The sequence below is a fragment of the Pristiophorus japonicus genome, chromosome 13 (assembly GCF_044704955.1).
Source record: "Pristiophorus japonicus isolate sPriJap1 chromosome 13, sPriJap1.hap1, whole genome shotgun sequence".
In the NCBI taxonomy this organism is placed as follows: domain Eukaryota; kingdom Metazoa; phylum Chordata; class Chondrichthyes; family Pristiophoridae; genus Pristiophorus; species Pristiophorus japonicus.
In genome coordinates this window covers 68,626,323-68,653,425 of record NC_091989.1, presented here as the reverse complement: position 1 = coordinate 68,653,425, position 27,103 = coordinate 68,626,323, and the positions used below count along the sequence as shown (strand labels likewise).

The following is a 27,103-nucleotide window of genomic DNA, read 5'->3' as shown; positions in this document are numbered from 1 at the left end:
TCACAGGTGTTTCAATGAAGGACCTAATGTTCCAGTCCTGAACTACATCCTGAAGGGTGGAAGATGCCTGTGCGTGGATTTTTTTAATGTGTGGTGACCGTTGCACACCAGCCACCACACGGGCTTGACAGAGCTAGGTCTTGGTCCAGTGGCAAGGATTATCCAAGACGCCTGGAGACCAGCTCTGCTGCACAGACCTAGTGCGCTCAGATATCGCAGTGTGGGCTGGCGCTGGGCCCTCGCCTCTGCTGGGCCCCAAATTCACGCCTCTCCTGGGCCCCGATCACATCCCTCTACAATCTCGTGCTGCTCCTTCGCTCCGACCTCGCCGCTCCTGCTGTACCTGCCCACGCTCCAATCAGCAACCTGGACCTTGGTGACGTCCAATACAGCCACCCTCTTAGCCGTCGCTCTCCAGCACGCGCTGTACCTTGAAGTGGTACGTTCCTTTGAAGGTCCCGACCTGCTGATGGTCCTTGCAGGTCGGGGATGCCGCGCTGAATGCTGGGTCAGGCCAATAAATAGAACTAGTTCCTTTGAACCAAAGAGTAAAGCAGATTAATATGTGCCCCTCTCTATCTCTGTAACCTCCTCCAGCCCTACAATCTTCTGAGACCTCTATGTTCCTCCAATTCTGGCCTCTTGTGCATCCCTGATTTCCATTGCCCTACCATCGGTGGCTGTGCCATCAGCTGCTTCGGCCCTAAGCTCTGTTCCGCCATTCGATTAGATCACGGTGGGTCTGCATCTTAACTCCAGCTACCCTCTTCAATTCCATAACCCTTAATACCCTTGCCTAACAACAATCGATCTTCAGTCTTGACATTTTCAGTTGACCCAGATTTTCACTATCTTTTGTGTGAAGAAGTGCTTTCTGACATCACTTCCGATCAGCGGAAACAGCCGAGACAGGAGACTTCACCCCACCAGCCTGGGCTGGATTTGAGCTTGGGCCAACGAGGTGTGAAGAAAGTGCTGTGAAGCGACGCTCCGCCCAGTGCTGACCATAGACTTCCATTTTTAGGAGCCTGACTGAGCCAGGCTTTTAGGTAATTACATGGCATGATCACCTCAGTTAAGTAAGTGTTCATCAGTAGACACTTGATGCATTAATTAAAGGACATCTCCATCCTGATTATAACTGCGGATAAACTCAAACTCACTCTGCATCACAGCCCATTTTTGTCATGCCGAACCCAGCAAGCTGCCAGTGTTAAACACTGTGCAGGACTCAGTAGCAAATTTTTTGTAAACATGTTTTTTTCTCTCTTCTCCTGAGCTGTCACCTTGACACATGTTTGTGAGGTAGGGATGTTGGAGCGAGAGAGAGAGCGAGCGAATGGTGGTTTCGGAGATCGATGCCATTGCAATTATGTAATCAGCTGACTTGATTGGCCATTGGTGGCCGTGCCTTCAGCTGGCAAGGCCCTAAGCTCTGGAACTCCCTCCCTAAACCTCTCCGCCTCTCTACCTTTCTCTCCTGCTTTAAGGTCCTACATAAAATCTACCTCATTGACCTGCCCTAATGTCTCCTTCTTTGGCTCAGTGTCAAATTTTGTCTGATTACCCTCCTGTGAAGCGCCTTGCGACACTTTACTACGTTAAAGGCGCTATATAAATACACATTGTTGATGGAGACAACCTTGGCATAAAATCAAAATGGTCGCGTCACCACTTCTACTGCAGAGTGACCACTCCCCCAGGGTTTTGTAGAGCAACACCATTGAGGATGGCGGGCCTTGTTGCCAATTAATAACATGAGAAATAGGAGCAGGAGTAGGCCATACGACCCCTCGAGCCTGCTCCGCCATTTAATACGATCATGGACTCGAGTCCACTTCCCTGCTTGCTCCCCATAACCCCTTATCCCCTTATCGGTTAAGAAACTGTCTATTTCTGTCTTAAATTTATTCAATGTCCCAGCTTCCACAGCTCTCTGAGGCAGCGAATTCCACAGATTTACAACCATCTGAGAGAAGAAATTCCTCCTCATCTCAGTTTTAAATGGGCGGCCCTTTATTCTAAGATTATGCCCCTTAGTTCTAGTCTCCCCTATCAGTGGAAACATCTTCTCTGCATCCACCTTGTCAAGCCCCCTCATATACGTTTCTATAAGATCACCTCTGATTCTTCTGAATTCCAATGAATAGAGGCCCAACCAACTCATAAGTCAACCCCCTCATCTCTGGAATTAACCTAGTGAACCTTCTCTGAACTGCCTCCAATTGCAAGAGTCTGCATTTTAATCTTTGGTTGGGTTTGTTTCTTCCTCGCTAATGTATAACCAAAGATACCATTCAGTGTTATCGCCCACTCCAGTCCCTGATCTCAGGGAGATGCCAGCAGTTGACATCTTTGCCATTGGGTATGCAGTCAATCCAGGCTTGCACAAGTGACATCTCAGTGACTGCATTCACTGGCTTCGTTCCTAAAGTTTATTGTTTCAAGACGGAATAGAGAGTGTGATGGTAACTAAACCTTGTGTTGCGGTCACAGGGTTGTGGGGTCAGTCTGGAATGAATTTGCCTCTGACTTGGTGCAGCAGGCTGACGACAGTCAGAGCCCCCATTATTGGTACAGATGATGTACAGAAACCTAACAATGAAAGCAAATTATACACTGACGGGAACACATTTATACTCTTTAATGATTCTATTAATGTTCTTGTGCCTAGATGTACACACGAATGAATAGATTAATCAGATAATTATCTGTATCTTTCAAGATGTCAATTGACATCTATTATAATCTTGTATGGTTTGAACAGATTCACCCAAAATAACTATTTGGTTAAATAAAATGAGTTGTTCTAGATTGTCAGAATTGTTTCCCGTTAGAATAATTTAACCTGCGGAGCTGGCGTTTGTATAAATGACCTATGGAGCCATGGGGTTAAATATAACAAACTTGCATTTATATAGCACCTTTCACATCTTCAGGACGTCCCAACTCACTTTATAGCCATTGAAGTCGTTTTGAAGTGTGGTCACTGTTATAATGTGGAAAACGAGGCAGCCAATTTGCGCACAGCAAGCTCCCACAAACAGCAATGTGATACTGAGCCGATAATCTGTTTTAGTGATGCTGGTTGAGGGGTAAATATTGGCCATGACACCAGGGATAACTCCCCTGCTCCTCTTCGAAATAGTGCAGTGGGATCTTTTACATGCATCTGAGATGGCAGACAGGGCCTCGGTTTAACGTCTCATCCGAGAGACGGCACCTCCGACATTGCGGCACTCCCACGAGACTCCCAAAGCAAGTGCTCTACTCGGAACTCCTTCACGGCAAACGAGCAACGGGTGGGCAGAGGAAACGTTATAAGGACACCCTCAAAGCCTCTCTGATAAAGTGCAACATCCCCACTGACACCTGGGAGACTCTGGCCAAAGACTGCCCCAAGTGGAGGAAGTGCATCCGGGAGGGCGCTGAGCACCTCGAGTCTCATCGCCGAGAGCATGCAGAAATCAAGTGCAGGCAGCGGAAGGAGCGTGCGGCAAACCAGTCCCACCCTCCCGTACCCTCAACGACTGTCTGTCCCGCCTATGATTGCCTATGATGACTCCCTTGGCACTGCAATGGAGTGTCAGCTTAGATTTTGTGCTCATGTCCCCGGAGTAGGACTTGAACCCACGACCTTCTGACTCAGGGCCGAGTGTGCTACCCACTGAGCCATAGCTGACACCTCAAATACAAGCCCCAGGACCAGCGATAAACGTATCTCCTTTTCTGACGGCCCAGTTTTAACATGGTTACAGTGCAGAGCATTCGCAGCTCACGACCGGGTATGAAACGCAACGGAAATGTTGAATGGTGTTGCTATGAGCGTGCTTTAATGTGTGGCTGCCCATGGCAGTGAATAGGCAGCTGCCTGTCTCAGGCCCGCACTAACTCAACAGCTGTATGATTTTCATTATTACAGGTGACTAGCTCGGCTTTTTTTTTACCTTGAGTAATGTGACAAAAGCTCTCCGGGTGAGAGCAGGTTTCTTGCATGTGCTTCTGAAGCTCGGTGTCTCTACCTACACAGGAGCTGCCGCTCCTTTCAATGGATGTGCAGATGTTTTGGCCAGATCGGAATTTAATACTCAATTTCCTTCAAAGTGAAATCAAATAGCGGGTCGGGGAAGGGGAAACAGCTGGCATTTCTTTTTAACCTACACAACATCTTTTCTTGATGAGGAAGTGTCCGCTAGATCTGCAAATCTGGCTCCACCCCTCCTCCCCACCTCATCTCCCTCCCAACTCTCCCTCCCCCCCCTCTCCCTCCCCACTCCCCCGCCTCTCCCTCCCCACTCCCCCCCCTCTCCCTCCCCACTCCCTCGTCTCTCTCTCTCCCTTTCCCTCGTATTCCTCTCCCTCCCCCTCCCTCGTCTCTCTCTCTCCCACTCCTTCATCTCTCCCTCCGCCTCCCTCGTCTCTCACTCCCCCCATCTCTCCCTCCCCCCCTCATCTCACCCTCCCCCTCCCTCGTCTCTCCCTCCCCCTCACCCCGTCTCCCCTTCCCCCCCATCTCTCCCTAGCCACTCGTCTCTCCACCCCCTCCCTCATATCTCTCTCCCTCCCCTGTCTCTCTCTCCCCCTCCCCATCTCTCCCTCCCCCCGTCTCTCCCTCCCCCTCCCCGGTCTCTCCCTTCCCCACCCTCGTATCTCTCTTCCCCCCTTCCCTGTCTCTCCCTCCCCCCTCCCCGTCTCTCCCTTCCCCACCCTCGTATCTCTCTCCCCCTCCCCTGTCTCTCCCTCCCCCCTCCCCTATCTCTCCCTCCCCCCTCCCCTATCTCTCCCTCCCCCCTCCCCTGGCTCTCCCTCCCCCCTCCCCCCTCTTCCCCCCTCCCCCCCGTCTCTCCCTCCCCCCTCCAAGTCTCTCCCTTCCCCACCTTCGTATCTCTCTCCCCCTCTCTTGTCTCTCCCTCCCCCCCTCGTATCTCTTTCCCTACCCCCCCCAACAAATATTGCCTGCACACTGAGTAAATCATGTTATCTGTCACTCTGCGTTAATATGCACTTCTGCGTTTGATTTGGTAAACAAGTCATCGACCCCCATCCCATAACCCTCCCCCCTAAATAAACACTGACCTCCCAACCTTACTTTCATGAAATTATATATTTTAAAAATTCCTCCACCTCATCATGACCCAGATATTTTTTGTTGCATTCTCTCTTGTAATTTTTTTTTTTCCTTTCCCCTTCTGGTTTGCTCTCCCCGTGAATACCCCCCCGGCTGACCCAGGGGGGCAAATGTGTCACATCCTTTATCCTCACCCACAGCTCGCGCTTCTTTCTGGAGTCACTTGTGAGCTTTGTTGCCAGTGAATGCTTCGTGCGCTAGTAAGTGGCTGTCAGGCCGACTATGCCTCCATTCAGGATGCTGAGTGATCGTTATTGGCCCCTGTAATGGAACTCAATTCAAACAGCAAATAAGCTTTGAACCAGTGGACTGGATACAGCAAGATGTCAGCGATTTAGTATGCATCAGCTCACTGAAGAGCATGTTTATTCTCTCGCACACACTGGAGCAATCAGAGGAACAAACTGGGTGTAATTGGACTGAAATTACCTAAAATCACATTGCGATTTACAAGCAAACTTCCTTACTTGTGAGCATTATATTTGCTATTGTTTGGGAAATGATACGGAGCGCTGAAAGAAAGTGCCTGATGTGGGATATTCCCCCCACACCACCCCCGTTCCCCTCCATCTCCTTGTGAAGAATTACTGGGTGGGGGAAATTACAGCGTGGAAAAGGGAAGTGCAGCTGCACGATATCATTGATGAAGCAAAAAATGCTGTCTGAAAATAATAAACGGTTCTGGCCTTTGTTAAGTCATGCTTAAATATAGAATTCATTACGTCGCATAAAAAAGAATAAGTATAAATGAAAATTGGTGGTTACAATTTGCTTCCTTAAATTAGAGGGCGAGGTTAAGAAAAATATTATTCCATTTATAACCTTAAGTGTGAAATATGACCGTTAACTCTGTGTCGGCTGGCTGTAACTTTGGTTAGCAATGCAGCCCACGTTTAAGAGGGTCGCCAGGTTTGATTCTCAGTCTGTGCTGAATTAGCTAAACACTAACTGGCTCGGTAGTCAGGAATTGGGTCCGATGTCCCCCCAGCCCAGGTTAGACAGGGGGGCAGGGGATCAGCCAGAGGACCCACTTAGGGTCGGCAACTCTGGTTGGACATATTCCTGGAGGTTTCATCACATGACCTCCTGCCCTCCGGGCAAACAGACTTTCCATCCCCCCCCCCCTCCCATCACCAATATTTTTTAGAACTATTAAACAAAAGTGTTTGAAAAAAGTGAAAAAAACCCACCATTTTTCTTTACGCCATGTACTCCCAGGTGTTGCGCGCAGCGGTGTCTGGGGAATTCATCTTTAATTCCTGGAGGGTGGGTGACCCCAGGGCCCCTTCTGATCCACTGACAGCTCCTGTAGAATGTAGGTGTGTGAATGTTGTGTGGGGACTGGCCAGGGCTGGCCAGTGGTCCCAGTGGGCTGAATTGCCTCCTGACATTCACTGCCAAGGGGCTGGCATGAAGGATGCCCATCTGGGGTGAGGCGGTAGAGGGCCCTGGGGTCCTCCTGAGAATCGTACCCTCGACAGTGCCTTTGGCAGAAATGGGGAGGACAATTCAAGGTCACATTGGATGGAATGAGGTGATAAAACCGAGCCATGTAAAGCTCTCTTCAATGTTCCTCTTCATAGGAGGACTGTTATAGAGAGGGAAGTGGTCAGCTTGCAGACTGAAGTGAAGACCTTGAAATGCAAGGCATCGATCCTGGTGCAGCGACTTGTTTGTCAGGATTGTGGACTGTAGAATGGGGCGCGGAGGCCAAGTGACCAGGGAGTAGGGTCTCATAATTCAGGGGCATCTGTGTCTTCTTATGGGGTGGGCCCACAGAACACCTGACTTCTAAAGTTGGCAAGTTTGCAATCCTGTCATATCTCAATCAGGCTTCTGTATGAAGCACAATCGGCGGGGCACTAGTAAACCAATTCATTCCTGGTTGGTGGACACAAGCATCTCTGCCGAAGGCGCTGACTAGGGTATTGTTCTTGGGGCATCAGAACCTTCTCGTACTCACCCGAATGGACACTTGTAAAGTCCGTGCTTCAGCAGTGAATGCCTGCCGGAGGTCAAGAGGTCAAGCGTTCACTTCAGCACAGAAACCAAGCTAACACTTCAGTGCAGCACCGAGGGAGTGCTATGCTGTTGGAAATGCTGCCTTTCGGAAGAGATGTAAACCCGAGACCCTCTCTTAATAACAACAACAACAACTTGTTTTTATATAGCGCCTTTATTGTAGTGAAACGTCCCAAGGAGCTTCAGAGGCATATTATGCAATAAAAATTTGACACCGAGCCGCTTAAGTAGAAATTAGTGCAGGTGACCAAAAGAGGTATGTTTTAAGGAGTGTCTTGAAGGAAGAAAGAGAGGAAAGAGAGGCGGAGAGGTTTAGGGAGGGAGTTCCAGAGCTTAGGGCCCAGGCAACAGAAGGCACGACCACCAATGGTTGAGCGATTACAATCAGAGATGCTCAGGAGGGCAGAATTAGAGGAGAGCAGACATCTCGGGGTGTTGTGGGGCTGGGGGAGATTACAGAGATGGGGAAGGGTGAGGCCATGGAGGGATTTGAAAAAAGGATGAGAATTTTGAAATCGAGGCGTTGCTTAACCGGAAGCCAATGTAGGTCAGCGAGCACCGGGGTGATGGGTGAGTGGGACTTGGTGTGAGTTAGGACATGGGCGGCTAACAGCGGAGTGATGGGTGAGCGGGACTTGGTATGAGTTAGGACACGGGCAGCGAGCACCGGGGTGATGGGTGAGTGGGACTTGGTGTGAGTTAGGACACGGGCAGCGAACAGCGGAGTGATGGGTGAGCGGGACTTGGTGCGAATTAGGACACGGGCTGTCAAGTTTTGAACTCTCGGGTGGAGCTGAAAGTTCCCTTGGCACTATTCGAAGAAGAGTTCTCCCTGGCATATATTCATCCCTCAACCAACACCACCAAAACAGAATATGCGGTCATTTATCTAATTTCTGTTTGCTGTGCGCAAATTGACGGCCGCATTTCATACAGTACAGCAGTGATTACACATCCAAAGTACTTAATTGCCTGTGAATCACTTTGGCTTTTCCTGAGGTCATAAAAAGCTGCTATATAAATACATGTCCTTTCTTTAGCTGCCTGCCAGTGACAACACAGAGAATAGGTAATGACTGGCACTCGTCACACCCAAGGTTACATTGGAAGAAAGTGGTAGTAATAATCCAATTGCACAACTGCTTTAATACTGACGCAACATGCTACTGTTGTTTCGAGCCCCAGCGCGGTGAAGGAAGTTGCGTTTAGCACCTGTTCCGCATCAGTTTTCAACTCACCAATGGCCTGCCCTTGACTTTGGGTCGGTGTGCGATTGCTTAACTTGGTTCTTTGTACGAGCCAGTGTGAAGTGGACTGTGCTGGGCCTGCAGTGAGGCAATTCCGGTCAATGACAAATTGTGGAAGTAACATCAGCTGTGTCGCAGAACGTGTGTGTTTAACGAGGATATCCATTGCTCCCGTTACAGCAGTTATACGCGGCCCAGCTCGCCGCGATGCAGGTGTCTCCTGGAGCCAAGTTACACGGCATGTCGCAGGCCAGCCTCAGCAACACTCTCTCACCCAACAACATCCCGACAGAGAAAAGCAGAAACACCCCTCCACCCAAGAGCAAGGTATGGTGATCATCCTCCCAGTTATACTGGCTTTCAAATAACTGTGTTTGATCAGAATTGTTAAAGGGATGTGTATTTTTAACGCTGGCCTCATCATCATAGGCAGTCCCTCGGAATCGAGGAAGACTTGCTTCCACTCTTAAAATAAGTCCTTAGGTGGCTGAACAGTCCAATACGAGAACCACAGTCCCTGTCACAGGTGGGACAGATAGTCATTGAGGGTAAGGGGTGGGTGGGACTGGTTTGCGCACGCTTTTTCCGCTGCCTGCGCTTGATTTCTGCACGCTCTCGGCGATGGGACTCGAGGTGCTCAGCGTCCTCCCGGATGCACTTCCTCCACTTAGGGCGATTTTTGGCCCCAGGTGTGAGTGGGAATGCCTATTCCTTTACAAGCTATCAGGAGAAATTTTATTCAAAATCTGTGCAGGGGGTGGGAGGGTGAGAGGATTAACCTCAAGGGAAAATACTTCTAAAGGCGGAAGCTGCTTGCTTTTGCCGGCAACGAAAGCATGAATTTGATTACTTGCTTTACTTGTCCGTCGTTCTGAAGAGACATTAAACCGAGGCTCCCTCTGCCTGTTCAGGTGAATGTACAAGATCCCGCGGCACCATTCGAAGGAGAGCCGTGCATTCTCCTGGCTAACGCTCACTCCTCAACCCACACCAGTAAAACAGACCAATGGGTCATTCAACCCATCTACTTTTTGTGGGACCTTGCTGTGCGCAAATTGGCTGCCTTGTTTGCCTACGAAACAACAGTGACTGCACTTTAAAAGGCGCTGTGGGTCATTCGGAAGACGTGAAAGGCACTATGTAAATGCCAGTTCTTTTTTTCAGAAAAGGTCAAAGCATTTTGGGATTTGCTGCTTATCGTAAAAATGTAAAAAAATGGAACCTTTTTAAAGAAAGCAGTGTTACATTAAAAAGGAATATTGTTATTTAGCTTTGAATAGTTGTAGCCTGTTGGCTGCTCTCGAAGGTAAGAGCATCTTGGGAGAAGATTAATTCTGGTAGTTACATGTTAGTGGAGGACTTCCTCTGATCACTGTTTCTAGTGAAATCATTAATGCATCTTTAAGAATGCACTTATCGGGGGTCATTTTAACCTAACCTGCCCGGCAGAGAACTGACAGAATTGGACTGTCAGACTTGCACCCCAAACAATTTTACTTTCCATAAAAGACAACGGAAACTAAATTGGCCGACGTGTCCATCCCATCACTTCCCGCTGGGCGGGTTAGAACAAAATGACCTCCAGCGTTTTGCTGGAGAGAGCAACATGGGAAATCTGCCGGCTCTGTTTACAATGTCACCAATACACAGCGACCAGAGGCACAAACCCTGTCCCTCTGCAGATGTGCGACACCCAGCTGCACGCCAACACAATGAAATGTAGGATTTATTTCTTCTTTGTAAATTTTTCCCCTCATTTCTGTCATAACATAGAAACATAGAAAATAGGTGTAGGAGTAGGCCATTCGGCCCTTCTAGCCTGCACCGCCATTCAATGAGTTCATGGCTGAACATTCAACTTCAGTACCCCATTCCTGCTTTCTCGCCATACCCCTTGATCCCCCGAGTAGTAAGGACCTCATCTAACTCCTTTTTGAATATATTTAGTGAATTGGCCTCAACAACTTTCTGTGGTAGAGAATTCCACAGGTTCACCACTCTCTGGGTGAAGAAGTTCCTCCGCATCTCGGTCCTAAATGGCTTACCCCTTATCCTTAGACTCATCCAGCCCTTTCACGGTTATTCACGGTGGTGACATTGAGCAGCTTACTGAGAAGACATGGGCTGGCTGTGGTATTCTGAGCTGCTTTTGCTCTATTGAACAGTGTAGGCAATGTCCATGGGTCAAATCACATCAAATGTTTATTTAGTAGTATAGCATTAGGCGGTCCCTCGTATTGAGGATGACTTGCTTCTACACCAAAAAATGATGAGTTCACAGGTGTTTCAATGAAGCCCCAACTATTCCAGGTCCCGAACTACATCATGAAGGGTAGAAGATGCCTGTGCATGGATTCTTTTAATGTGGGGTTAATGCACACCAGCCAACACATGGGCTTGACAGAGCTAGGTCTTGGTCCAGTGGCAAGGGTTAACCAAGTCGACTGGAGACCAAGCTCTGTTGCACAGACCTAATGCACACACATGCTCCTACGATCCATAGACCGCAGTGTGGCTGGCCCGTGCTGCCCCTGGGCCCTCGCCTGGGCTCTCTAGCTCTGCTTAACAACATGGTTGAAAACTACTTTTACACTTTGACAATAAAAATACTCTTGACACCACCTTTCCAACAAGGCCACATTAAATTCATCGGCTCCAGCAACAATCTTCAGTCTAGAATTATTCTCCTATTAAAATATTTATTGTACTCTGTAGATCGCAACCTTTGAGCCCCAACGGATGTGCCTCTAGATATCTAAGCGCTCTTGCATCGCTATCTTTTTGTATCTATTTATTTTTTATGTGAGGAATGCTGTTGCTGGGAAAATTCAATATTTTTCTACCTGTTGCTCCGACTGTCCGTCTCAATGACTCACAGGTCAGTTGCATCAGAGGTTGTAGCAATGTGCACAGTAAAGCTCCCGGTGAGATGCCCATTATGTCAGAACCTCATTGCCGGACACTGGTCATCAACAAGTTGCTGTGTGTGGGAGCTTGCTGTGCGCAAATTGGCTGCCACGTTTCCTACATTACAACAGTGACTACACTCCAAAAGTACTTCATTGGCTGTAAAGTGCTTAAGGACGACCTGATGTCGTGAAGGCGCTATAGAAATGCAAGTCTTTATTTTAACACTGCCCTTGGATACATTGTTTTGGAATGTCCCTTTCCCCACACCAGAGTTCCCTCTGAGTGAGATTGCAAATTTGTGTTGAGCAATAGAGATGAAGACTTGCATGTACATACGGTTGTAATATAGGGAAACGCAGCAGCCAATTTACACAGAGCAAGATCCCTCAGACAGCATCATTATCATAGGCAGTCCCTTGAAATCGAGGAAGACTTGTTTCCACTCAAAGTGAGTTCTCTGGTAACTGAACAGTCTATTACGGGAATTACAGTCTCTGTCACAGGTGGGACAGACAGTGGTTGAGGGAAAGGGTGGGTGGGGAGTCTGGTTTGCTGCACGCTCCTTCCGCTGCCTGCGCCTGACCTCTGCACGCTCTTGGCGACGAGACTCGAGGTGCTCAGCACCCTCCCAGATGCACTTCCTCCACTTAGGGCGGTCTTTGGCCAGGGACTCCCAGGTATCGGTGAGGATGTTGCATTTTATCAAGGAGGCTTTGAGGGTGTCCTTGAAATGTTTTCTCTGCCCAGCTGGGGCTCGCTTGCCGTGTAGGAGTTCCGAATAGATCACTTGCTTTGGGAGTCTTGTGTCGGGCATGCGGACAATGTGGCCTGCCCAACGGAGCTGGTCGAGTGTGCTCAGTGCTTCGATGCTGGGGATGTTGACCTGATCGGGAACACTGCCATTGGTGCGTCTATCCTCCCAGTGGATTTGCAGGATCTTGCGAAGGTATCATTGGTGGTATTTCTCCAGCACTTTGAGGTGTCTACTGTATATGGTCCATGTCTCTGAGCCATATAGGATGGGTATCACTGTAGACCATAAGCTTGGTGCCAGATTTGAGGTCCTGGTCTTCAAACACTCTCTTCCTCAGGCGACCGAAGGCTGCGCTGGCACACTGGAGGTGGTGTTGGACCTCGTAGTCGAAGTCTACCCTTGCTGATAGTAGGCTCCCGAGGTATGGAAAGTGGTCCACATTGTCCAAGGCCGCACTGTGGATTTTGGTGACCAGGGGTCAGTGCTGTGTGGCGGGGTCAGGTTGGTGGAGGACCTTTGTCTTACGGATGTTTAGTGTAAGGCCCATGCTTTCGTACGCCTCGGTGAAGATGTTGACGATGTCTTGGAGTTCAGCCTCTGAATGACGCAAGCGTTGTCCATGTACTGTAGCTCGACGACAGCGGTTGAGATGACCTTGGATCTAGCCTGGAGACGATGAAGGTTGAACAGGTTCCCACTGGTTTTATAGTTTAGTTCCACTCCTGCGGGGAGCTTGTTGAGAGTGAGATGGAACATTGCAGTGAGAAGATCGAGAAGAGGGTTGGCGTGATGACGCAGCCCTGCTTGACCCCGGTCTGGATGTGGATTGGGTCTGTGGTGGATCCGTTGGTCAGGATCATGGCTTGCATATCGTTGTGGAGCAGGCGGAGGATGGTGACACACCTTTGGGGGCAGCCGAAATGAAGGAGGATGCTCCATAGTCCCTCACGGTTGAGTGTCAAAGGCCTTTGTGAGGTCAAAGAAGGTCATGTAGAAGGGTTGGTGCTGTTCCCTGCATTTCTCTTGTAGTTGTTGCACGGTGAAGATCATGTCTGTTGTACCCCGTAGAGGACGAAATCCGCACTTTGACTCTGGGAAGAGCTCTTCAGCCACAGGGAGAAGATGGTTGAGGAGAATTCTCACGATGACTTTCCCAGTGGCTGATAACAGGGAGATTCCTCTGTAGTTGCCGCAGTCGGACTTGTCCCCTTTTTAAAAGATGGTCACGATTACGGCATCTCTGAGATCTCCCGACATGCTCTCCTCCTTCCATATGAAAGAGATGAGGTCATATATTCGTGCCAATAGTGCTTCTCCACCATACTTTAGTGCCTTAGCGAGGATTCCATCTGCTCCCGTTGCCTTGTGGTTCTTGAGCTGATGAATGGCCTTTTCTACCTTGTGCAGGGCTCGGGTTTTGCTGAGATGGTGGCGGGTAGCATGCTGCGGGATGGAGTCAAGGACACTCGTGTCAAAGGCAGAGTCTCGGCTAAGGAGATCTTCGAAGTGCTCCTTCCAGCAGGCCTTGACTGCCTTGGTGTCCTTGATGAGTGTCTCCCCATTCTTGGCCAGCAGTAGAGTGGGGCTTTGGTTGCTTGGGCCGCAGCTGGACTTAACTGCGGTGAAGAATCCTCGCACATCATGGCTGTCGGCCAGTTGTTGGATCTCCTGTGCTTTCTCCACCCACTATCTATTCTTGAGGTCGCGGGTTTTTTGTTGGACCTCAGCTCTAAGCCATCTGTAATGCTTTGCTGCTCCCGAGTTGGGTTGTTGCTTTAAGTTCAGAAATGCCCTGCACTTGTGGTTTATTAGCTCCCGGCGTTGATTTTTCTCTGGCATTGCATCTGTTGCTGCCGCCGCTTTGGGGCTATATTAATGTTGATGACAACATCATCACAAACAACAATGTAATAACGACCGGATAATCGGTTTTGGTGATGTGGGTTGAGGGATAAATATTGGACAGGACACTGGGGAGAACTCCCCTGCCCTTCTTTGAAATAGTGCCACAGGATCTTTTCTGTCCACCTCAGTTTAACATCTCCTCTGAAAGACGGCACCTCCGAAGGTGCAGCACTCCCTCAGTACTGCCCTGGCATGCCAGCTTAGATAGTGTGTGCCTACTGGAGTGGGACTTGAACCCATAACCTTCTGACTGAAAGATGATTGTGTTACCACTGAGCCACAGCTTGACAAGACTGAGCAATGAGCTGTTTTTTTGCTGTAAATACATATATACTTACTAGATACCGTGTTCAGACTACCCTGGGCCCCATCTGATTTCGGACTCTCAATAGAGAATTGACTTTGACTCCCCATCTTTGGTTCCGTCAGCCTGAGCTGGGTTCAAGCCTTGGTTCCAGACGTGAAGGGGCAAGAGATTTTCCTGAGGACTTGAGGATGGTCATTTTTTTTTTCTTGGTCTTTTATTTATTAAAATGTTTTCTACCATGATCTGTAATTGCCCTTACACACATCCCTCCCACACGGATGTTATTCCTGAGCCAAGAGGGCAGACAGGCAACTTGTTTCAAGTTCCCTGCCGATGCTGCCCCCCAAAACTCTGCTGCCCGTGTCCTAACTCGCACCGAGTCCCGTTCACCCATCACCCCCTGTGCTCGCTGACCGACATTGGCTCCCGTCCACCAACGCATCACATTCAAAATTCTTGTATTCAAATCTCTCCATGGCTTCGCCCTTCCCTATCTTTGTCACCTCCTCCAGCCTGGCAACCCTCCAAGAACTCTACCTGCCTCAAACTCCGGCCGCTTGTGCATTCGCCACATCCTTCCTTTCACCATGGGCGGCCGTGCTTTCAGCCGTTGAGGCCCTAAGCTCCGGAACTCTCTCCCAAAGCTCATCGCATTGCCACCTCTCTCTCCTCCTTTCATCATCATCATCATCATAGGCAGTCCCTCGGAATCGAGGAAGACATGCTTCCACTCTAAAAATGAGTCCTTAGGTGGCTGAACAGTCCAATACGAGAACCACAGTCCCTGCCTCAGGTGGGACAGACAGTCGTTGAGGGAAGGGGTGGGTGGGACTGGTTTGCCGCACGCTCTTTCTGCTGCCTATGCTTGGTTTCTGCATGCTCTCGGCGATGAAACTCGAGGTGCTCAGCGCCCTCCCGGATGCACTTCCCCCACTTAGGGCGGTCTTTGGCCAGGGACTCCTAGGTGTCGGTGGGGATGTTGCACTTTATCAGGGAGGCTTTGAGGGTGTCCTTGAAATGTTTCCTCTGCCCACCTTTGGCTCGTTTGCCATGAAGGAGTTCCAGGTAGAGCGCTTGCTTTGGGAGTCTTGTGTCTGGCATGCGAACGATGTGGCCCGCCCAGCGGAGCTGATCAAGTGTGGTCAGTGCTTTGATGCTGGGGATGTTGGCCTGGTCGAGGATGTTAACATTGGTGCATCTGTCCTCCCAGGGGATTTGCAGGATCTTGCTTTAAGACGCCCCTTAAAGCCTACCGTGTGACCAACCTCCTGTCCGAATGCCTCCTCCTTTGGCTAGGTGTCAATGTCTGTCTGATTGATGCTCCTGTGAAGAGCCCTGGGACATTTTACTACACTAAAGGTGTTGTATAAGTGCAAGTTGTTGTTATTGTTGCCGTTGAATGTGCCAGTAACATGGCCTTGAAGGTACGCCTGGTTGGCCTGACTGCTGATTTCTCACTGACTGCACAGCCGAGATTGGGAACTCGTGACGTTTGGTACCGCGACGTGATCACATTGACTACTGCACCACACACATCGCCCAAGGGGATCAAACTATGATAGTCCTTGCACATTATGTAAATTTATTAATGCTGGGCCCTTCTGTAAAACTATATCAAAATCATAAGTGAGGAGCACTGTTTGTCGTTAAAGTTGTGTGGAGCGCATTGTTTTTGCAGCTTTTGAAAGAGCTTGAAAATTTGTCAGCATGAATGGAGTGTGATGCCTCACATTGATTCCATTGAGCATCCCTGCTGAGCGCAGGTCAGAGTTCAGTTTCCATAGAGAAGAAAATATAATTTGAAGATTGACAGTAGATGAGATACATGCTGAGCTCTATTGATTTTTATCTGGAAAGATAAAATATGTATAGAATAGTCTTAAATGTTCTTGAAACCATGTCTCGGGATGTAATGGAGAACAGCAACAACTGCAACTTACATTTATATACCGCCTTTAACATGGGAAAAAGTTGTAATCAAACAAAATTTCAAACCAAGCCGCGTATGGTGTTATTCGGACAGGTGTCCAAAAGCTTGGCCAAAGAGGTGGGTTTTAAGGAGTGTTTTAAAGGAGGAGAGAGGCGGAGAGGTTTAGGGAAGGAATTCCAGAGCTTAGGCTCAAGGCTGCTGAAGGCATGGCCACCGATGGTGGGTGGCTGTAAATTGGGGGTGCATAAGAAGCCAGAATGGGGGGAGCGCAAAGATCTTGCAGGTTTGTAGGGATGGAAGATGTTATGGGAGACTTAGAATATTAGGGTCATAGGAACAGGAAAGGACATTCAGCTCTTCGAGTCTGCTCCCCCATTCAGTTAGTTCATGGCTGATCTGTACCTGAACCCATCTACCCGCACTAGCTTCATAAACCCTCAATACCTTTACCGAACAAAATTCTATTGCTCGCAATCTTGAAAGCTCCAATTGTCCCAGAAACTACTGGCTTTTGGGGGGGAGAATTCTATTTTTCCACTAAATGGCAAGGTGGTCTGATGACTAACAAACAAAAGTGGAATCCATGCAGTAGGAAAAGGGCTGATTTGTCCTTCAAATCTAGTTTCTTTCAAACAGCATGGAATTACAACAATTACTGTAGATTCACTCAGGGATGTCAGTGTGATGAGGAATGGACAAGTGTTGGGTTATATCAAAAATCTTCAGGATCGGCGGCCATAGGGGGCCAGCTATGGTTACTTGTTTCCTTTCTCTAGATGCCGAGAGACTGTTGGAAATGATTTAAGGCCCCAAGGCCTTCTGATCTGACCCGCAGGTGACCCTTAGGACTCTCTATGACCCTTATCACAAAAGCAACAATTTGCCGTGAATGACCTTTGGCCTGTCTGCAGGAACATGCAAGGGCTTCCTCGCCACATGTCCTTCTGAAGGCGGCTTCTACCCTGGAAGGAAGGGCTTCCTGCTCGGTTTAACATTTGAAATCATATTGCATAGAAAACGCTGGAAAAACCAAGCTTTGGAGAAGTCTGTCTTTTCTCTTCTGAACCTCGTGCCATAAAAGCTGCTCAATTGAAAATTTCAAAACCGAGATTGACCATCCTTTTATTGGGCAAGGGTGTAGTGTATTTGCTTTATGAGTTCTGTACTGAAGAATTCATAGCAACACATTGCTATTTAGAACTAGTTGGTTTATTCGCAAAGGTTGAACAATCACACTACACATTACCAGTTCATCCACCAGGCTCACAACCACCTGTCTCATCATGGATCCCCCGAACCCAACTGGCTGGGGTTTTATTGAGTCTTGTGAACATCACGTGACTGGCTAAGCCACTCCCAACTAAACAGTTCTACAACTGTTTTGTTGAAACCATCAATCAAGTGCCCCCTTTTTAGAGGGGCACTAAAACCGACACATTAAACAAATTAAACTTTTGACATTAAAAGGATCAAATTAAAATTTGGTTGCCGGGGGTGATGATGCACTCCAGTCCCTCCGGCGCCCACCTCTTGCAGAAGGCCGCGAGAGATGGACACAGTGTGCTCCATCTCCAGGGACACCCTGGCTCGGATGTAACCGCGGAAGAGAGGCAGGCAGTTGGGCTGAACAACCCTCTCGACCTTGGACCGGTTAATAGCCACCTTGGCCATGCCCAGGAGCAGTCCTATGAGGAGGCCTTCTGACCTGCCCGCTCCCCTCCGCACAGGGTGCCCAAAGATCAGGAGTGTGGGACTGAAGTGCACCCAGAATTTGAGGAGCAGCCCCTTCACATAATGGAAGAGGGGCTGCAACCTCGCACATTCGAAAAAACATGGAACACGGACTCCTCCAGACCGCAGAAATTGTAGGCGGCCTGGGGGCCCGTGAACCGAGCTGTGAGCATACTCACAGGTGCATACACTACAAAGGGTATTGAGGGTTACGGAACCAAGATGGGTAAATGGTGCTAAGATACAGAGCAGCCATTGAATGGCGGTACGGGCTCGAAGGGCTGAGTGGCCGCCTCCTGCTTATTCATGTTCCTGTGATGCGAAGTACTCAATCTCCCAGGTTCCTGGCCCAATTCACAAGGCAGCGAGACAGTCTCTGTGTAAGAATAAGAATGTTGTTTTGAGTTGCAGCCTCCACCTCAACTCCCACCCCCCCGCCCCGCCCCGTGAACTAATTGTCGTCTTATTAATCAGTCCAGGAGTGTGTGGGTGCAGCTGTGAGGCAAGCATTATCTGATTCAGCCGTCCTGTCATGTGAACGTCCGATCTTAATTTGATGCAATTATTTCATCAACGGGATGATATGAGCAGCCTGATTAATTTATAAAGCATGTTTTTGCAACTGAATGTACCTCTTTGATTCTCATTGTGTGCACTGATCGTGGCAAAATGAGTATTTACGAAGGAGACTGCCAAATCCTCTTGTTTTTTGGTTTTTGGAGCCATGAGCCATGGCATTTAATAAATACTTACACTCTCCCCGACGGGCTCTGGCTATTCCTGCCTCGATTCACTCTCTGGGCTTTTGTTTTTGTGTCTCCAGGACGAGGTGACGCAGCCATTGAACCTTTCCGCCAAGCCGAAAACCTTCGATCCCACAAAATCGCCAGCATCGCCCAGCTCTCCGCAGATTCCCTCCCTGAAAGTGAGCACGGGGCACGGCCACCTCAAACCCACCGCCCTGAGCGGCCCCCCTGGGCGAATGACTTCAATAGGTAAGGCCCTGGCCCAGTCCTCCGCCTCCTGTACTCGCTGTGCCCAATCTGTGTCTGTCTGCCTGTGTGTCCTTTTTCCCTACAGAACGCTGTTTGCCAGAAGAATGGATTTATCAGCCAGATGCTCTGCATTTCAAATATGGCTGTGCTGTGCGGCGTCTGCAGGAGTCCACACAGCACAGAGGCGGCTTGTTTAGTGTTCGAGCGGTAACTGCGTCCCATACCGCAATCCCTCTCTTCATCCCCCTCAACTGCACCGCTCTTCCCAACCCACTCCCCTCCTCCCCTCCACTCCTACTCCCCCTCGCTCCCCGTCGTTTAGTTTACGAGTAATAACTGCCTCCTATACCGCAATCCCTCTCCCATTCCCCCTCCCCGTCCCTCCTCCACCCATCCTTCCTCCTCCCTCACCTCCACCCCCTCCCCTCCTGCTCCCTCACCTCCTCCCCACTCCACTCCTCCCCCTTTCCTTCCCTCCTCCCTCCCGTCCTCCATCCTCCCGGCCTCCCCACTCTACTCCTCCCCACTCCACTCCTCCCCCACCTACCTCTTCCTCCCTCTCCTCCACCCTCTCCTCCTCACTCCCCTCCCCACCTCACTCCCCTCCCTACCTCACTCCCCACTCCCCTCCTCCCCATTTCCCCCCCACTCCCCTCTTTCTCCCTCCCCTCCCTCCTCCCTTTCCCACTCTCCTCCTCCCTCCCCTCTTCCCCACTCCCCGCCTCCCCACTTCCCTCCTCCTCCCTCCCCTCCTCCCCACTCCCCTTCTCCACTCCTCACTCCCCTCCTCCTCCCTCTCCTCCTCCCCACTCCCCTCCTCCCCACCTCACTCCCCTCCTCCCCCCCCCTTCCTCCCCACCTCACTCTCCTCCTCCTCCCTCCCCTCCTCCCCACTCCCCTCCTCTCCACTCCCCTCTTCCCCACCTCACTCCTCTCCTCCTCTCTCCCCTCCTCCCCACCTCACTCCTCTCCTCCTCCCCACTCCCCCCTCCCCAGCTCCTACCCTCCCCATCTGTTAGGATTCCACATTGTGTCAGATTTAGCTTCCGATAACAAACTGCAGTCACAGCACCAGTAAACTTGACAATAAAGTAGAAAATTGTGAGGTGGGGTGTGAGGGAGACGGGGGGAGTCGTCACACAATTAATTTGCATTATAAGACCAAATTCCTGGGGCGTGACTTTTAATGAAGGGCGGACATGAAATAACACGTTGGGAGAAAATTCAGGTCAATTCTTTTCTTGTGATGTCACTGCAGCTGCTATTTACTTTTATTTGTCTTGTCAAACTGTTTGGAGGTCCTGTAAGAACTTGCAGGCAGGCATGTACGAGAGCAGTGCAAGAATGTCAGTGATTATTGTTAGTTGTAACTCATTTGTTTTTTTCCTGTAAGCTCTAAATTCAGTGGTGGAGTCACATTTTCAGAAAACAGGTCACAGGATAGATTAGACACATCATGTATGCTTTTAAGATGCTGCTGATAATTTTTCATGAAATGGAACAAAACAATATGAAAAATAAAGAACTTGCATTTATATAGCGCCTTTCACAACCTCAAGATGTCCCAAAGCACCTTACAGACAATCAAGTACTTTTGGAATGTAGTCACTGTTGTAATGTAGGAAATGCGGCAGCCAATTTGCGCACAGCAAGCTCCCACAAACAGCAATGTGATAATGACCAGATATTTTTAATACAAAAACAAAATACTGTGGATGCCAGAAATCTGTAATAAATACAGAAAGTGCTTCCAATATAGAAACACAGAAATTTACAGCGCAGAAGGAGGCCATTTCAGCCCATCATGTCCGCGCCGGCCGACAAAGAGCTGCATGGCCCTCAGTCATCAGCCCTGAAGGTTACATATAAACCTATGAAGAATGGCGGACAGATAAAGAGCATCCGGCCCAACCAGTCCACCCCACACAACTGTAACACCCCCTGCAGCGCAACATTCTACACTCCACCCCAACCAGAGCCATGTGATCTCCAGGGAGAGGCAAAAACCAGATAAAAACCCCGGCCAATTTGGGAGGAAAAAAAAATCTGGGAAAATTCCTCTCTGACCCATCCAGGCGATCGGAACTAGTCCAGGCGATCATGTTTTCCTTTTTCATCAACAAAGGATTCCCCTCCACCATGGTTGACATGGCCCTCGACCGTGTCCGTTCCACTTCTTGCACCTCTGCTCTCGCCCCTTCCCCTCCCTCCCAGAACCACGGCAGGATTCCCCTTGTCCTCACCTTTCACCCCACCAGTCTCCACATTCAACGGATCACCCTCCGCCACCTCCAGTGTGATCCCACCACCAAACACATCTTCCCCTCCCCTCCCCTCACCTCCCAGCATTCCGAAGGGACCGCTCCCTCCGCGACACCCTGGTCCACTCCTCAATCACCTCCAGCACCCCCTCCCCTCCACTTCCCACGGCACCTTCCCGTGCAAGCGCAGGAGATACAGCACCTGCCCTTTTACCCCCTCCCTTCTCACTATCCAGGGCCCCAAACACTCCTTCCAGGTGAAACAGTGATTTACTTGTACTTGCAATATAAATATGCGGTCTCCTCTACATTGGGGAGACCAAACGTAGATTGGGTGACCACTTTGCGGAATACCTCCATTCAGTCCATAAGCGTGACCCCTCATTTTCCAGTCTCCTGTCACTGTAATTTTCCGCTCCACTCCCACTCTGACCTCTCCGTCCTCGGCCTCCTACACTGTTCCAATGAAGCTCAACGCGAGCTCGAGCAACAGCCTTTCAATTAGCCACTTTACAGCCTTCTGGACTCAACATTTCATAAGAATATAAGAAATAGGAGCAGAAGTACGCCATACGGCCCCTCGAGCCTGCTCCGGCATTCAATAAGATCATGGCCGATCATCGACCTCAACTCCACTTTCCCGCTCGATCTCCATATTCCTTTATCCCCTAGACTCTCAAAATCTATCGATCTCAGCCTTGAACATTGAATTCAACAATTTCAGACTATGACCACCACTTCCATGTTTTCGGATAGCTTCTGTTGATAACAATTCTGCTGTTGCCATTTACACCTCCTCTTGACTTACCTCTTGTTTCTTGACTTGCCCCATTACCACCCACCTTTGCCTTGCCCCACCATCCCTTTTGTCACTTAATCTCTCCTGCCTTCCACCCTATCACAGATCTTCCCTTTTGCTCTTTCCTCTGCAACCCCACCTTTCCCTACCTCTGTACTTGCTTAAACTCTGTTACATATGTATTTTGTTTCCAGTTCTGATGAAAGGTCATTGACCTGAACCATTAACTCGGCTTCTCTCTCCACACATGCTGCTGAGTACTTCTGTTTTTAATAATGTCGGTTGAGGGATAAATATTGGCCAGGACTCTGGGGAGAACTCCCCTGCTCTTCTTCAAAATAGTGCCATGGGATCTTTTACATCCCTCTGAGAGAGCAGACGGTGCATCGGTTTAACGTCTCATCTGAAAAACGCCACCTCTGACAGCACTGCACGCCCTCAGTACTGCACTGGAATGTCATGGGTTCAAGTCTCTGGAGTGGGACTTGAATCCACCACCTTCTGATGCACAGGCAAGAGAGATAACCACTGAGCCACAGCTGACACTTTTCCAAAATACCTTCAGACCAATTAGATAAAAGGTTTATTCATCCCCCTGACTAAAATATGTTATATACAGAAGTATTGAACGTACTTGCTTGGGCTGGAATCATCTGGCTATGTTATTGTTGGCTCAATAGGTTTGTGGGATGGGAGTGGGACAGGGAATAGATTGCTTGTTTTTCTTTCAATTCATAGTTCATTTTTAAACAATTTGTTTTCCTGATAATTTTAGAATGGGATTCCCAGTGGAAGAATTGCTCCTTGCTGTATTTTGTGTAATGGTTTCACAAAACCAGGGAATGAGATATTTGTCTGCTGATTTGCTGGCGTTGGTTTGAGCTCTGACATGGTCAGGGACCTCCATTATTGGCTCAGTTAGTCGCACTCTCGTCTTTGGGTCAGTGGGTTGTGAGTTCGAGTCCCACTCTGGGAATTTCCGCACACAATCCAGGCTGATTCTCGCAGGGAGAGAGAGTGCTGCACTGTCAGCGATGCTGTCTTTCAGATGAGACTGGATGCGGGGAAGATGTTTCCCCTGGCTGGGAAGTCTAGAACAAGGGATCACAGTCTCAGGATACGGGGTAGGAAATTTAGGACCGAGATGAGGAGAATTTTTTTCACTCAGAGGGTGGTGAACCAGTGGAATTCTCTACCACAGAAGGCTGTGGAGGCCAAGTCACTGAATATATTTAAGAGGGAGATCGATAGATTTCTAGAAACAAAAGGCATCAAGGGGTATGGGGAAAAAGCGGGAATATGGTGTTGAGATAGAGGATCAGCCATGATCATATTGAATGGCGGTGCAGACTCGAAGGGCCAAATGGCCTACTACTGCTCCTATTTTCTATGTTTCTATGAGACGGGGCCCCGTCTGCCCCCTCAGGTGAATGTAAAAGATCCCAGGGGAGTTACTCCCGGTGTCCTGGCCAATATTTAACCCTCAACTGACAGCACTAAAAACAGATTACCTGGTCTTTATCCCATTGCTGTTTGTGGGATCTTGCCCTGCACCAATTTAGCTGTAGTGTGTTCTACATTTATTCTGTATTGCAACAGTGACTAACACTTCAAAAAGTACTTAATTGGCTGCAAAGTGCTTTGGGATATCCTGAGGTCGCAAATGACTCGATATAAATGCAAGTTGTTTTTTTGATAACGCGTCCAATGTGGAGCTGAGCCGTACGAATCAGGAGCTGCTGGATTTAGTCGCTGTTCTACACTGAGTTACAAGTGGGGACTGTAATTGGCTTCATTGCTCCCGGGCTAGGGAGGGGAGAAAGAATTTGAGTGGATTTCCAATCCTCACTGCCACCTGCTGGGAAGGGCTCATGTGTGGGCGTGAGGTAACAATGGGATCAGGCTTAGCTGTGATGTCATCATCATAAGCGGTCCCTCGAACGAGGATGACTTGCTTCCACAAGAGTTCACAGATGATTCAATGAAGGACCCGATGTTCCAGTCCTGAACTCCAATTGAGGGGGTGGAAGATGCCTGTGCGTGGATTTTTTTAACGTGTGGTGACCGTTGCACATCAGCCATCATGCGGGCTTGACAGAGCTAGGTCTTGGTCCAGTGTCAAGGGTTAACCAGGATGACTGGAGATCTTCTCTGCTGCACGGACCTAGTGTGCACACATATCGCAGTGTGGGCTGGTCTGTGCTGCCCCCTGGGCCCTCACCTCTTCTGGACCCCGTATCCTCATTCGCCGCTCCTCCGCCACAAAAACACTCGCCGCACCTCCGCCGCACCTCAGCACCAAATATTCGCCGAACCTCCACCACGATCGCCCACCAAACCTCACCCATGATCCCTCATCGCTCCTCCGCCCCAATCACTTGTCGCAAGTCCGCCACGACCTTCCCGCTCCTCTACTGTGCCAGGACCCAGCTGATGTTCCTGCCCACGCTCCAAACGGCGACCTGTGTCCTGGTGACGTCACCCAGGCACCCACCTCGAAGCCGTCGCACATTTGTGTCAGCTCTCGCTGGAAGCTGTAGTGGCTCCAGCTCTTTTTATAGCCCCGACCTGCGGAAATATTCTCTCACAGGTCGGGGTGGCTTTGATGTGCCCAGCAGTTAATTAGCCTGTCAAGACTGGCTGCCTAGGCTCATGCAACAAGAATGGGCGAGACACTGAATGGCAGCTGATTGATGAGAAACTTGATACTTTTAGGTGATATAGATGAGGCAATTTTTTGAAAGAGCTTAATGGCCTAGAAATTCGTCTTGGGCGATGATGTAAAACGGGTGGTCAGTGGAACCGAATATCGGGCACTGTGTACAACGGGCGGCCAATCCGATACCCCCTGTCTTGTGCCACCAACCGAGATGAATTTCTAGGCCAATATCCCTTCACAACTGCCTCGAATTCCACAATCTACCCCACGTAAACTAGAGGTGATCCAAAACTCGTCAGCCTGTGTCCTAACTCGCACCAAGTCCTGCTCACCCATCACCCTGTGCTTGCTGACCTACATTGACTCCCGGTTAAGCAACGCCTCAACTTTAAAATTCTCATCTTTGTTTTCAAATCCCTCGATGACCTCGCCCCTCACTATCTCTGTAACCTCCTCCAGCCCCACAAACCCCCGAGATGTCTGTGCTCCTCTAATTCTGCCCTCTTGAGCATCCCTGATTGTAATTACTCAACCATTGGTGGCCGTGCTTTCTGTTGCCTAGGCCCTAAGCTCTGGAACTCCCTGCCTAAACCTCTCCACCTCTCTACCTCTCTTTCCTCCTTTAAAACACTCCTTAAAACCTAACTCATCTGCCGTAATTTCTTCTAATGTGGCTCGGTGTCAAATTTATCTGTTTTTTTCTTATAACACTGCTGTGAAGCGCCTTGCTACCATAAAGGCACTATATAAATACAAGTTGTTGTTGTAATATACACAAAATTTGGTATTTATGCTGATAAAATGGGATTTCTTGGAGGAAAAAAATAACTGTTTTGTCTTCTGTGTATTGTAAAACTTAGAATGTTGAGCATAAAGTGCTCGTTCCATCACCTCCAACACCGCGAGTCCATCGAGTGAGTCAGCTAATGTGTGTGTGTTATTTTTCCCTGCCGCTCCTTTCCATCCAGACATCCTCTCCTCCATCACGTCCTCGGGGTACCTGAACGACCACGACGCGGTGGCGAAGGCGATCCAGGAAGCCCGGCAAATGAAGGAGCAGCTTCGCAGGGAGCAGCAAGCACTCGACGGGAAGGTGGCCGTCATCAACAGTCTGGGGCTCAACAACTGCAGGATGGAGAAGGTCAGTGCGCCTGCTCGGGCCCTGGGCTCCGTGAGTCACGTCCTGCTCCTTTCACTGCGGCCCGCCTGCCTTCAGAGAGGACACTACTTCTTTCATTGAGAGGACCAGGCCCAGGTCCCAGTGCTGGGCCGTTTGGTCTCATTTAATGAAATCTCGCGTCTGATTTAGATGAAGGGACACTATTTTTAGCACGAAGGCATCAGAAGCAAACACAGGGCCTGCCTTAACTTTGTTTACTTATTTGCGGGAAGACATTGCCTAATTTAGTTTGGAATTTCCAATTAAATTTGCTCACTCTGCACCAAATAGCAGCATTATCCTTTGCAGCACAGATAGGGCATTTTGTAAAGCCTACAACAGCTTATATTACATATTGTTGCTGTCAGTTTTGCAGCATTGAGACTTTTTTAAATACAGCGCAGTGTGTATTTTAAGCAGAGAAGAACAAATAGCAATCTCGATGACTGTCGCAGCATTCCACAGGGCCCTCTGTGCTGATATCCCGTATAAATGCTGGAAGTGACATATTAATGATCTATTCAAATAATTATTGACCCGTCGCAGATTGGGATTTTAATACTGTTTACAGACATTTTTTTTTTAATAAGTGAAAGACTGGGGAGAACCACACAAAATACTGCTCACAGTATGGTGCTGAGAGATTCAGGAAATGTTACATTTGGTGAAGGGCCATCAGAAAGGAGGGAAGCTTTCTGGGCTAAATGTACGTGTCAGTAAAAACAGACAAATCATCACTTGTGATTCTGCAGAGTTTCTAAGTACCGCATGTGTTTTTTAATACATTCTGGGGATTTGGGCATCACTGGCAAGGCTGGCAATTATTGCCCTTGAGAGGAGGAGTGGTGGTGGTTAGCCACCTTCTTGAACCGTTGCAGTCTGTGTGATGAAGGTGCTCCCACAGTGCTGTTGGGAAGAGAGTTCCAGGATTTGCTCCAGCGACGATGAAGGAACGGCGACCTTTGTGCAAGTCAGGACAGTGTGTGACTTGGAGGGGAACTTGGAGGTGATGGTGAGGGCGTACCCATAATGCTATTCTGTGTAGCGGTTTGATACAACTGTGTGGCTCGCTAGGCCACTTCACCGGGCAGTTATAAGTCACCACATTGGTGTGGGACTGGAGTCACATATAGGCCAGACCGGGTAAGGGCGGCAGATTTCCTTCCCTAAAGGATATCAGTGAACTATCGGGTCTTGCATTTTGTAGGTAAAGTTACTTTCCTGATGCAGTCCCGCAGATTGAAGTTCTGGTAAATGCGCAAGAACACACGGTCTGACAACGACAGTCGGGGAGTA

At 49.2% G+C, this 27,103-nt stretch overlaps 1 protein-coding gene across 4 annotated transcripts in view; it reads left to right on the top strand.

Annotated features, from left to right (window-relative positions):
• The window catches only part of sox5 (SRY-box transcription factor 5), a 239,853-nt gene that overhangs the window by 147,013 nt on the left and 65,737 nt on the right, over window positions 1–27,103 (top strand). For 3 of the 4 annotated variants that reach the window (XM_070896692.1, XM_070896691.1, XM_070896690.1), the window contains exons 9-11: window positions 8,578–8,724; window positions 18,758–18,929; window positions 25,617–25,789. In XM_070896692.1, the coding sequence (XP_070752793.1) occupies window positions 8,578–8,724; window positions 18,758–18,929; window positions 25,617–25,789 (492 nt within the window). The remainder of the gene's footprint in view (window positions 1–8,577; window positions 8,725–18,757; window positions 18,930–25,616; window positions 25,790–27,103) is intronic. The other variant, XM_070896693.1, reaches the window with a different exon arrangement.